The sequence below is a fragment of the Schistocerca gregaria genome, chromosome 1 (genome assembly GCF_023897955.1).
Source record: "Schistocerca gregaria isolate iqSchGreg1 chromosome 1, iqSchGreg1.2, whole genome shotgun sequence".
In the NCBI taxonomy this organism is placed as follows: Eukaryota; Metazoa; Arthropoda; class Insecta; order Orthoptera; family Acrididae; genus Schistocerca; species Schistocerca gregaria.
In genome coordinates, this window is record NC_064920.1 from 773,300,023 (window position 1) to 773,313,947 (window position 13,925).

At 34.3% G+C, this 13,925-nt stretch overlaps 1 protein-coding gene across 6 annotated transcripts in view; it reads right to left on the reverse strand.

The window, feature by feature from the left end:
• Positions 1 to 1,514: 1,514 nt before the first annotated feature.
• Positions 1,515 to 13,925, reverse strand: part of LOC126268435 (ecotropic viral integration site 5 ortholog) — a 335,961-nt gene continuing 323,550 nt past the window's right edge. For 3 of the 6 annotated variants that reach the window (XM_049973911.1, XM_049973912.1, XM_049973910.1), the window contains 2 exons: positions 11,852 to 11,898; positions 1,515 to 4,076 (listed from right to left, as the gene is read on the reverse strand). In XM_049973911.1, the coding sequence (XP_049829868.1) occupies positions 4,070 to 4,076; positions 11,852 to 11,898 (54 nt within the window). In that variant the 3' untranslated portion in view covers positions 1,515 to 4,069. The remainder of the gene's footprint in view (positions 4,077 to 11,851; positions 11,899 to 13,925) is intronic. The other 3 variants (XM_049973908.1, XM_049973913.1, XM_049973909.1) reach the window with 1 other exon arrangement.

The following is a 13,925-nucleotide window of genomic DNA, read 5'->3' on the forward strand; positions in this document are numbered from 1 at the left end:
TGCAAGATGAAAACCACCGCCTTCCATCTAGCAAATTTCAATGTTAAACGTTACATAAGCAGTACTTAAATTGTATCATTCGATGGATATTTCCTATATGAAATCCCTGAATTTGCACTTTTTCATAAGTACTTGCTGTCCATCAGCAGCCATCTTTCCGTGAATTCCAGACACTGTAACCCTCTCAACAAGTGACAGAAATATATTTTTTTTTTTTTGCATTCTTACTACCTGAAATGGTTTATACTTCTTCAGTTTTGACTGTAGTTACAGACAGTCACATGAATACCATGCATGTACCCCAATTTTTCAATGACAGCAAATCACCATTTGGGATAAGATTCTAATCTATTCTCTTGCATCATTGCTCAGAACTCCTTACCCTTTTTCTAACTAGAAAGTCTGGATTTTCACTGCCACAACTTACAGAAAACATTACACTATTCTTTATGCTTCTATTCAGCATCTCACCACAGCATCGAACTATGCACGCTCCAGTTTCGTCTGGGATATGACATCCTTACTTCAAGAGGGCCAAACAATGTAACCTTGTCGCTCACAAGGTCGAGTTAAAGATTTTTTTTGTGTTATTGTCTGCAGTGCTATGTAGTTTCCTGACATGTCAAGACGAATTAATGTTTTCACCAAGTCAAAACTGAAAATAAATGTTTCCACTGTTTCATTCTTTGCTTTTCTGAGGCTCTCTCTAGCTGCACCTACCTTCTGGAGTTCAGGTCAGGAACACTGTTGAAATGTTTCCCTTTGTCCTTCATTTTCAGTCAATTCAATTTTAAATTATTCACATTCAAGTAGAAACAGATCAAAATGTTCATTAAAGTAATGTTTGTAGGCCCACTCTTCAATGTGCTGCAAATCTCTAATGTTTAATAATGATCTTTCTTGTGAAAATTGTGGTATCATCCTCCTCATAAATGCACTGTGAAGGTATTTGTTTTTTCTTGCTTTTTTTTATACTTCAACGTGATGTGTGAGGTTCCTTCACTTCTTAAGCATTCACTTCACTAGTACAGTCATTCCTACATTTATAATTAGCTGAATCAAAAATTTACTTTGTTTTTGTCCAACATGTTATACGGTATACAAAGTGATTGTCTTTCCTGTGTCTGTAAACAACTTTTGTACAGTGCCAACATATTTACACAGACTTTTTCTGACACTTACTGTTTCTGCTTGCTTCTTTTCATCACACTCAGGTTATCATCATTTTTAAAACTGGTGGTTCATAGATTGTAAGTGGAAATATTGCAATTATTCACAACAGCACCAATTTCTGTGACATAACCAAAAGACTGGAGGAGAATTACTCATTTTTGTTGCCTCAGTAACACAAACATGCATCAGTATCACTGTGGCTTTCTGCGGGAGAGCCTATTGTAACACTGCTATTGCAATATGAAGTTACAATCTAAAATTAACACTGCACTTTTTAAAAAGATAATCGTAAAATCCAGAACCATTATCTCATGAAGGATAGGCAAAGTTTAATCACAAACTTTCATTTTTTAAAATTTTTTTATTGACTAAACAAATCACCAGCCACTCTTGCAGGGAAATGGACCCATTATTTTCAACAGTAATTAATTTACAAATGAGACACAGAAAGCAAACAACTAATCAGAACAGGTACAGAAAAAAAAAATGTTGAAGTACTGCCTATGCCTAGTAGCTAAAATGTTAAGCTAATTCTGGAACTGATACCACTGCATTGATCAAGGCTGAGTACTATTCACTTTTTGGAATGAATGAGATTTTTAAAACAAACAGGATGCCACTTTAGTATTAAATATCATTAACAGTTCTAAATGCTTGTTTTAAAAAAGTAAGTACATTTATAAATTAAATTGTTGAATATGTAGATTTAACAGCCTTTGCTATGCAAATTAATGAGATATATATTACCTTTGCTACAATGACACTTCCTGCATACATTTAGTACTTCAAACGAAAGTTTTTACAAGATTAGCAGTTCTAAACTTCTCCTTTAAATGTAAAAACCACTACATTTACTTGAGTATTACCAATCCTGCTGCTAATATCCACCTATAAACAAAATCAACTATCAAGTACACAGTGATAATACTGAAACCACAATGTTGCAATTTGGCATGGCTGTATAACACTGTAGACAGTAGCCACATATACAGGTAAACATATGTATCACAGCACCTTGTCTCATCCTGTCAATCATTGCACTGTCGGCCTAACTACAGCCATTTCTGGCTGCTCCATCTAATAAGTGTTATTAAATAATTTACACATGACACATGTAACACATATAAACATTGAATATAGTTTACAGCACAGAATGAAAATACTGTCACACAGACTCACTGACAAATGCACAGTTATTTCCTGGTCCTCTCATTTTGAAGCACAGGAACAAATGTTTTCAGTTCCCATGCAGTAAATCACTATTTTTCAGACTGATGTCATGAAAGTCACACCATTTGTATTCTGACAATCAAACACTAAATAGGCTATCCACAAAATTCAAGACAAATCATTTTTCACAACAACAGTATAATTTTTGTTGTTAAGTACACAAAAGGCCGACTTCAGCTGCATTTCTAACCACTGAAAGCAAGCCACCAAAAATGACAAATAGGTGTCTTATCTAACATTCCACAAAAACTCCTGCTTTAAATTATAATTTTGTTTTTAACAGGTGTCAAAATTTAGTTTATTACAGAAATAGCACCATTTTGTTATGAATTCTGTATGTGTATGCTCTTACGAAAAATTAATGCTGTCTCAAATAAATCTGACAGATGCTTCTGAAATCACAGCAGTTTGATGTCTATTAGTTCCCGTATTGCAGAATATAGAGTAACAGTGATTATTGGAGTAGTACTTAAGTTTGCACAAAGAATCAAAATATAATCATAGAAATAATGGCTACTAGATCTTAGCAACTATCTCACTGCCCCACAAGAAGTAATTCCTTAAAAGGAAGGTTTTATTCAAAACTGATTGCATAGTATTTCATAAAATTGTGTCATACCCCCTCCCCCCCCCCCCCCCCTCCCCTTGTGGCAACTAATAGATCAAATATGAAAAATATGCTCCTCTGAGGAGTGAAATAGATTATGTAAAGCCAAATATCACTTCATATTTTCATGATGGAACAACAGGACTAATATTCTTTCATGAACTGAGGAACTGACCAAAACAAAGCCCACTTCATCATAAATCGCTGAACAGTCACAGCTGCCATGAAGCCAAACGACAGGAACAAAATTTAATACATTGGAAAATCAGTTACATAAAGCTCTTTAGTCTCAAGAAGCTGCAGATTTGGAAAGTATAAAGCTTATAAATTAGAGTTATATAAACCAAACAATGGCAGGACTGTAAGTTACACAGTTGTTACAATTATCACAATAACATCAGAAATTAAGAAACCTCAAATCTGAGTGAACCACAGTAATGAAAAGAAAACTTTTATATAATGGATTTAACAGAGCTCGAAAGTCTATCGAAACGTTGATTAATATTCTGTCAATAATCACACGAATCTCAAGTTCATTGCAAAGATCTGTATAGTGGATCTGCTACGCAGAACATGAAAACAGTTTTTGATGTCAGCATGTGCTGAGGATAACTGCTGACATTTACTTATAAATACACAATGATTTTTTTTGTAGGAACATAACATCATTGTTTATTAGCAGGAAGGTGACTGCAGTTCTACCGAGTCCAGTTCAGTTCGAGAGAATTAGATGCCATTCTCAAACAATTCCTAAAAGTTTGAGTACACTGCAAGTTATCCTTCCAGGTCAGCGAGGAGTTCCAGCTTCTGCTGAAAGAACGAAAGTGCTGTTGCACATACAGTTTGTGCGGACGGTGGTGAGCCTTCTGGGCATCAGGCCGAACCTGCCGGCCAGCGGCCATGGTCAGACCTCAGGGCTTGGAGCTTCACTGCCACTACCATTAAGGTGGAGATGAAGATCAGATGGTTCATCATGCTCACTCTCTGTATCCACTGATGCCGAGCGTGAAGCTTGTGATCGGGTACCTCCTGTCCACCGCTCTTTCCAGCTTTCTAGCCTCATGATCTGAAAATTGCGTACAGATTTTAATTAATACTGTGACACTCAATGTAAAATAGGAATACTGTTGCAATAATATAACAAACAATACAAAACTTAATTATTAACATGATTACTACTATTTTCTGTACACTGCCATGGGTAACTTACATTCGACTATGAAATTATATGGATAATTACACCAAAAAAAGAAGTGAGCGATATGGCAGTGAATGGAAACATACTCAGAAAGAGAGAGTTTAAAGGCCTAAACAACCACGCTGCTTCAGGTTTTCTGAGCTTCACTACGTGAGTCCTAAGTAGTTCTGGCATTGAGAACATGGTCTGATCCTTCCACTGGGTTTTCATGAACCTGAGTTCAATATCTACGCCACTTTTGGTCCACGGGATGTTAAACATAATTTTTAATAAATTGATGTAGAGTTGTGACAGTAACTTTCTGCAGTCTTAATGAAGGGCCAGACACTGTTAAGCAGGAAAATCAGAGGGTGACCACTGTTAGCTTCTAATAATATATTGCTCACAAGGGCGTGCTCGAGTTGCCATTCCTCAAAGAACCAGAGTTCTTTGCAACTTAATGCTCCCTCTGTGTGATTATTAACTATATATCCATCCCAAAGTCTAAGGTCAAGAATTTTTGGCCTATTGTACTTACTACTCAGAATGTCACCTATCAAATGTAGGTTTATATAATTTTTTGTCTGTGTATTAACTCTAAAAAAATAATATCAGATGGAACATTTATAAGAACAAAAGGAGTTAGCTGAAACTTTGTTGGAAGAATTATCAATTTATCCTACACCGCAAAGATATGAGGAAACCACTGAAAATCTATATCATAGTGGCTGCAGTACGACCAAAATAAAACGTTTTCCCTCTAATAAGGAGAGCACTTTACCCTTTCACCACTCAACACCATTTGTACTATAGAGCCACTGTCACAGCTTTTAACTGCCATTCTTTTACAATGATTTCAAATGATGACTCAGTGAGTATGTAACATCAAAAATACAATTAGTCTTTGAAGGGAATTTAAAGCGAAGGATGCATCTTAGTAATGAAACATCTATGGTATATGAGCAGAAGGCATTTAACTGCTCCTCATGCAAGCTCAGGATTCTGTATCTTCCTTTTAAGACATTCACACACAAAATGGATCAGTCAATAATGAAAGTAAAGATAATCATCATTCTGCAAAAGTGAAAGTCTTATAATTTTGCTACTAACTACAGTTTTTGATTCCAATTAACTGTTACAGGGATGAGATAAATTTAACTAAAATAATAAATCATTTCAGAAACAAAACATATTTCTCAAAGAACTTTTCTTTGCATAGCAACAGAAACATAAGGCAACAAATCCGTGCATGCCCATAACCTAGGGGTACATTAGATGACAAAACAGAAAACCAACATCTAATAACTTACATTTATTACAATAGTGGCACATCTCCCTTCACACTGTACTACAAACAGGCATGCATTACATAGCAAACATTTGATGTTTTTTTCCACCTTTTACTTTGGCAATGTCAATGGAAGGCATTACAAATCTGACACAACTAACTAATCAAACAATACTGTGTGTAAGATTGATCAGGGATTGAGGAATACGAGATAACCTAAACTCATTATTTAAAAAATGAATTTGAGTTCTTTAAATGTATTGTGTTTCATAATATTCATTTCTGAAACTATATAAATCCTGTTCAACACATCACATTAAATAGTTTACATTATGTATTTTTAACACTACGGGGTCATCTTCATAAACCAAATATACTGGCCAATTAAACTATTTTTGGCTCCAAGATTTTATTCAGACCTGATAAGAAATTTCTTTCAGCATACATAATTACTCTTATGGTCTACACATTTTGTGATACCTTTCAAAATTCATTACAGAAACTATTTTACGAGGAAATGAGATTAACCTACAAATTGGTTATAATTTTATTGAGTAATACTGTCATTTATCTATTGTGGTCGCTACACAGTTTTACAACAATACAGCTCCCACGAACCACAGTTCTAGCAGTTTTTCCTGGATGGAAATATGTCTCAGCTTGCAGTGGCCACTGACGAACTACTTTGTACATAGTAATTAAATTTTGAGGAAGACATCTTGTGATTTACTCTGTCATAACCAAACAATTTGAAAGAATATTCTGATATTATAAAACCTTAATCTTACTCTTGATCCAGAAGACAGATCCAATTTTGTCACATAAAAAAGTGCAGAAACTTGACTTCTTTAGTAACAAAAAGTGATTAGCATGAAAATGATGTATAGACAATCATTCCAAAATACAACTTCCAATTCACAATATTCAAAATTAGTCCTCTCATGAATTATTTACTTTAAAATGATATTAAAGAACTATTCTTTAAATTTGCATGCAACATGTATATATTATTACGGTGCATGTAAACAGACACTGCCATACTGGATGGAAAGATAACTATGCAAGGAAGGGGGAAAAGTAGTGTTGACAACGAGAACTGTAAGAAGAAATAGTCATCACATACAACAGTTCAAAATGCCCTTGAGTATGCTAAAACAGAAGTGATGGTGTTTGTTTCACCCTTATTAGAAATTAAATTCTTTGCCTTTCTATCCATAGTTAGACAACAATCAATCGTAAAAACTGCTAATGCTTGCATACTTCGAAGTCATTCTTTTGAAGTCATTACAAAATATGCAATCCAGCTATATTTTTGAAAAGTGTTTTACATTTGATTCTGATATAAAAGTGTGCTGTTTCTTATACACCTCATGATCATATTAGTAAAATTTGAATTCAACAGAATTAAAACTAAGTATACACTGCCATAAAGTACGTCTTAGCATCTTAGCAACCCTTTTCGAAGTCCTAATTCCACAACTAACTGCACAATGATGAAAGGTACTTTTTGATAATCTCACACAGTAAGGAGATTCAGGTTTAATGCTAACTGATGACCAAGTCATCGGAGACAAACCACAGGTGCACACTTGAAAGGATTTAATAGAAAATTTGATCTGACTTTCTCAAATGAACCATCCTAGCTCTCATGTTTAGTTATTTGGGGAAATCATGGAACATTTGAATTTGGGAATTCAGATTTGGATTTGAAATTCATTCCAACAGAATATAAGTAAAATGTTTTGAACAGTGAGCAATCTTATCTGATGGCAACATTCACTGGAAAGACCATTGGTTCATTTCAGTATCGTAACTGTCTTCTTATTAATAACTGGCAGGCTGCAAATTGTTGGTTGCAGCTCATACATTGCTAAACCTAAGTGGTTCTCTGATCTAATTTCAAAAGAAGAGAAACAAACTGTGTAACAATTTTCCCATGTTCAGTTCTACTGCCAAAATATATTGACTACTACTGTATGACAATCCAACAATATATACTAACATTGTGGATTCTGTATGGTCTATCTTCACAGATACTTCATACAATTGTTTTTGGAGTTTTGCACAATTAAGGTCAATTACAATGAAGTCAACCCCCAGAAGATTCAGAGTTTTCCTTCAGATCTAAAAGATTTTTCATCTTAAGTCCCTTCAAATTAAGTGTGATTGCTTAATTTGAAACTCTTCAAATCAACCATTTCAAAATTTGAAGAGTAGAACATGGCATACCAAATCTAACAAAGAACAGCATACCTTTGTGTTTATATAAACCAAGCCTGACGTATTGTAAGTGAACCACACACATGAAGACACTCCTAGTGGCAGAAGTTCACATTGCTATACAACATTAATATTCCCAGAAAGATAAAACCTTATTCAACACTTTGTATTTTTATGCAATTCCACCATTATATTTTACATCTGTGGTTTGTAAAATACAGCAAATATTGGAACTTTGAAGAATATTTGACTTTCTCCAAGGTGTGAAAGAGCCCACCAGAAATTTTGGCATAATTCACAATGTAATATGAACCTAAACCACCTGTGAAGTTCTGACAGAGGTAAAAGCCACACAGCATTACAAAGGATCTTACAATCTGTACTTCACACATATCTTCTATTCCAACTGTTCATTGTCCGTAAGCTTTTCAACTAGTTTTGGATCACTATACCTTCACGTCACATCATAGTTTACTTCAAATGTTTCATGAATTACTCTGATTTTTATCAGATAATTTTCGGTGTGACGACAAAATTGAAAACTTATAATGGCGAACAAAGTTAGTTACATCAATTTTTATCACTGAAAATTAAAAACTGATAAAATACAAAACTTCCAGAAACTGAGAGTAATGATTTTAACATCTTCATGATATGAACTCAGGAAGAAGTATATCACAGTCATTTTCTCAAGACACCCCCTTAACTCCAGAATATTTTACCTGGTATTTTCCAACATCTGTTTTCTAAATTTCTGAATGATAACTTCCAATTCTGATAGCACTTTAAGTAATATTATATTCAACCAACCACAAATACTCCACTACATGATGTCACATATGCTTGGGGCCGACATAAATGATTTCTGAGCCCCAATTCAATCATGTCACAAATCAAACTTGTTTATTTTATGCGATTTATTTTGATGGCTGTAGTTGATTCCAAGTTTCTGGTTCCAGAGTTTGTGTGTGCGATCAGTTTTTCTAACTTGTGCCATGTAAATACTGGTAGATCAAAACACTTCTTCACAGCACGTAATTATTTTCTAAAATAACAAAGATGATCACAGTGAACAACTGGTATTGGACATGTTTGCCAACAAACATTTGAATAGCATTCACAGAAATTAAAAGCACCGCAGGTCGACAAGACCTATCACACCATCAATTCACTCCGAAGTGACACTTGGCATCTATCACAAATATATTTAAGAACAGCCCTCTCCCCACCAGTTTAAGGGATTTGAGGTCACAAGAACAAAGTATTAACATGTACTTAATGACATAATTAATTTATACTGGTATTAACTTAAAAAAAATTTCTTTTGCATATCAAATTTGTATGAATATCTGTTAAAGTGGTTGCAACCACACTTGAGTCCACTATCATAACCTACCACCCTGTCTGCCATCTTAGCAAAATAAAATACGTGAAATTTTCATGAAATTTAAGATTACGGAGAATCACTGTGTAAAAAAGAAAAAAAAATTAAAAGAATTTTGTGCTGACTCTTAAACAGGTCTTACAATTCTAAGAAGCTGTAATACTTTCCAAAACTAAGGAGAATTTAATGTTATTATTCATCTTTTAGTAATAGCAATTCAGTTGATATGGCTGGGTTACAGTGTGAGATCATCATCTTTTGAAGTTCAGCATTTGATGAATGAATGTTACTTTTCAAAACTGTCATTTTTGTACAAGAGATTCGTTTGTGAATCCGTAATATACTTCTAGAATTTGTCAATGGACTAGGTTCACCTTGCAATGTATTATCCTGTTATGATCTTTATCCATTCTAGACCCTCATTTCTGCATAGCAAAATAAGGGTCACTGTATTAAAATGGTTTTAACATTTGAAGCATTAGTTTATTAGAGGAACCCTAAAATATAATTTCAGGAGGCCTGTTAGATACCTATGGTAACTGTAAGCCATCACCAATTTTGTACCGTTGTTAGAAATATGTCTTATGTAGCTGAAAAAGAAAATGGAGTACACCGGATATAAATTGGGGTCAGGGTCAAGGATTTTATTGCCGAGTGTAGCGATTGACTGTTTCAGTACCCAATATTCAATTATGAAATTACATCACAATTTATACAGCTGGTTTTACCACAGCCTCTTCTCCCTCCCCTCCCCCTGTTGTCCCTTCTACCACTAGCATTTGCCTCAAACTATACCTTATTTCTTTAGAAATCAAGAGGTAAAGGTAACTGGAATAGAAGGGGAAGTGAGAATTCAAGCAACTTAAATGGCTGAGAAAATTAATCAACTACTTGTTCATGTAACTTCCCACTGGTTTACCAGTAACTGTATAAAAGGTGTGTAATCTTTCCTCACTGCAAATATGAACGTTTCCTCAAATCTGACAACTCCTCATTACAGAATTTTATGTAGCTTAGAGATAATATTTTTGCTGATTACAAATATCACCATAAAAATAAACTGTGTTCAAAAGTCCTGCCAGGCCCATCAATACCAGACTGACCGCTGTGTCATCCTCCAAAAATGACGTCATTGGATGCGGTATGGAGGAGCATGGGTCAGCACACCGCTGTTCTGGCTGTTGTCAGTTATTGTGACCTTGAGCTGCTACTTCTCATTCTAGCAGCTCCTTGACTGGCACCACAAAGCTGAGTGCTCATTGTTCCAGCCCTCCCGGCACAGAAAAATCCCTGGCAGTACTGGGAATCTCACCAGGAACCTTCGCTTGCCAGTTAAGGAGGTGAACCACAAATATTTTTATTCTTTTCTAAAATTTGCATTGAAAACGTGTGTGTTTTAGTTTGCCTGTCATCAGGCATTTTTCTTCATTTTAATTATAACTTTTACCAAGACATTCAAGTCAGCTGTAACAGGCGGTCTATCAGTTTCATGCTCTGGTCCAGTTTTGCAGTGATGGAGCCCAGTTTTGTAATACTTATATTCAATGGGTTTATAGATTTACAAATATACATTGCATTTTTTCAATTACATTGTTATGGTTAAATTTTTCTTCCTGTGGTAGTAAACACAACGAACTGATACCAGCATCATTGTTATTGTTCACTTTTATCACAAGAATCCTATTAAATTATGAATTAATAATAAGGTTCTGGAAACATCTGTATACAGAGTAATTGTGTCATATAGTGTTTGTATAATAACCAGTTAACAATTCTGTAACTCTTGTTACAATTATTTCATACTTTTATCATTTCAAAACATGTAGGGGAATTTTATGCTGATCAATGATGACAGAAAATTTTCTTATACTGGATTATAATTCCCAATCCAATTGTCAGTAGTGTAACAATGTAAAATTAAATTTTTCTCCCTTGATGTACACTCATTGCTCACTTGTTAAAATCATGCCAAGTAATAAATGCACATTACATTTACATCTACCTGTGGAGCATATTAAACACACACACACACACACACACACACACACACACACACACACACACACACACACACACACATTTAAACGTGTTCTTTCTCCTAACAGTTAGGATGAGAAACAGACAGTTTTGAAACTCACACAAGCTGTTCCATTCATTGAATTCTAATTATGAATCATAGTATCTTCTGTTCATTTAATGTTTCATAACTTCAAATACACATATCTAAGTCCATAATCAACAATGAACAAAGAAACATTCATTTCGAAGTAATAGTTATAACAAGATTTAATCATATCTGAAAATTTGCTATTTTTAACCGATTTTATAGTATGTTATTTGGTAGTGAAGGTATAGTTGATTCATACTGCTAATTAAATAGAAAAGCTCCCGAATTTTGAAAAAGATGTAATCAGAACCCACAAATAGCTGTCATATTACAAGGACATAATTTTAAAGCCTCAGCTACTCAACAACAATTGGCAGCCATCTTTCAGTGATGAATGCTAAGAATAGAAATGACATCATCTACTCAGTACAGCTCTCCTATCAACAGAATAAATTTGCTCTGTCCAGTGACCTGCATAAATTATTGATTACAATATTGATTTGCTAGGATTGTCACTGTCAAAATAGGCAACAGTGAATGTTGACTGGCAGAAAATAGGGTCATATGAAGGACTAGGATGGTAATGGTTAAAGGTAAGATGATACATGCAACTGAAGGTAAACAATTGGAGCCAAGTCAAGCAAGTAAGCTGTCTTTTCACTTACTCCAGCCATTTCCAGGGCTCAACGTCCGGGCTTGTGGGCGTGGGGAACTAAAGACACGCTTGTGTTAGTATAGCTACATATACACATACACAAATAATTTTTTTAAATTCCTGTTTCAGATGTAGCTACTATATAAAGCAGTTTATGATGACAAGAATGCCAATCAAAAACAACAGTGTTATCACTCTCAAAGTACAACAGTAAAGTGATTAAGCAAATTCTCATGTACAGCAGATGATACGAGAGGCAGCTGAAAAGTAACGCACAGTTACATATAATGCATGATCCGATGGATATGAGCAGAACTCTGCACGATTTAACTTTTAGTCGAAATTTAAAAAAAAAAAAAAAAAAAAGAGTTAGAACTGCTATTTGTGTCAACTTTCTAATAAATAGTGCTGTTGTGCAGTTAGGGATCATAATGGTTTTAAAAAAGTGCACTGATAAAATCTTTAACTACTAAAATTATGAAATCTAGTAGGAATTGCCAATTTTTATGGAGCTAAGTGTGAAGAGAGTTTTCATCAAATAGTTGGAATAAACAGTTTTTCATGAACTGTTGACAAGAAAGTTAATATTAAAGTGGCTTCTCATAGTGTGTGAAGTAGGTGATGAGAAACTCCGTGAACATTTAGAGGTTAAAAACACTATATTAAGGTACAACCACAGAGCTCTACTTATTGAGTAATGCTATACACTTGCCTAATAAAACAGCATCCTCATTTCTACACTCCGAAAAATAGAATTTAAGAGATTGCTGTTGATAACTTTCCAAACATGGAGGACTCACAATTTAAATTAATGAGGTTACAAAAAAGAAAAGGAAAGTAATGGAATCACTTAAAATTACGGTTCTTGGTAATGTTCTGGCATTACAGAAGTACTTACAGACACATGAAGGAAGGTTACATTTTAATGCTCTGTGGATATCATGTTTGTTAGAGACAGTAGTAGGTCAGATGGATATGATGAATGAAACTTATTGTGGCCTTATTAAGGCAGCTTCCCTGGCTAGATATTAATAAAGTGAGAACCTGGTGGATTCATGGGCATTGTACCTGGTTTGCAAGTAATAAAAATGCAAAGCTCTGAGAAGTAATACTGAAATTCATATTTTATGCCATGAGGTACAGGTACCTTAACAAAATCAACTATTCCATTCAAATGTAACTTTTTGTGAACTAGTAACTTTTCAGGCACCCCTCGTACAAAATAATTTCTCAGATTATTATTCTTTTAATAAAATAGAACACTGTGCATTACAATAAGCAAGTGACATTTTAGTTATTTACAAATAAGGTAAGCATTGTGACATGTGATTATCAATAAATGAAAGTTCATTATAGAAGCTGTTACTTGTGCATTTCTGTATGCACAGAAGTTTTGTTTATGATATTCAATATCAAACAAGCTACTTAAAACATATGATGCATACATCCTTCTAAATATTGAAGTGCACCTGTTATGCAACTTAGAGTGTGAAATCTATGCAGTGATTAAATAAAAGGTCCAAGGAATATCTGTGCAGTACAAGAAGAAAAAGTGTCACAGTTTATTCAGATGTTTATGCAACAGTGAAGCAATTAATGGCCTGCAATAATGAACTTTCATTACAGAAACAATATGAATAAAATCAAGTTTTGCCAGTACATATCAGCATCATATACAGCACAAAACAGATGTGAAGGAACTTCTTTTTACAAAGAATCTCTTTAGAATTTCCCAATATAGAGCCCAAGCTGCAACTGTATGGGAATGGAATTGACACATTAATCTCATGTTTAAGAATAAGAAAATGGTTCACTACATTTGTGGTCTGGTTTTTCTAAGACAGCAGCAATACACCATTAGTTACTTTACATGAGGCCCTCAAAAACCTGAAGACATTGGCTGTTTGTAATGATAAACCCCCCAAAAATTTAAGTTGTTACGTTGGACTAAACCTCTGGAGTAGGTATGAAGAAAATAAAGGGATTGAAAATATTCATGTTTGCCAAGCTTATTGATTTTGCATGAAAATCATTTACAATGATTTTGCATAAGATTCTCACTGTTCTTGCTGAATCAGCAGCAT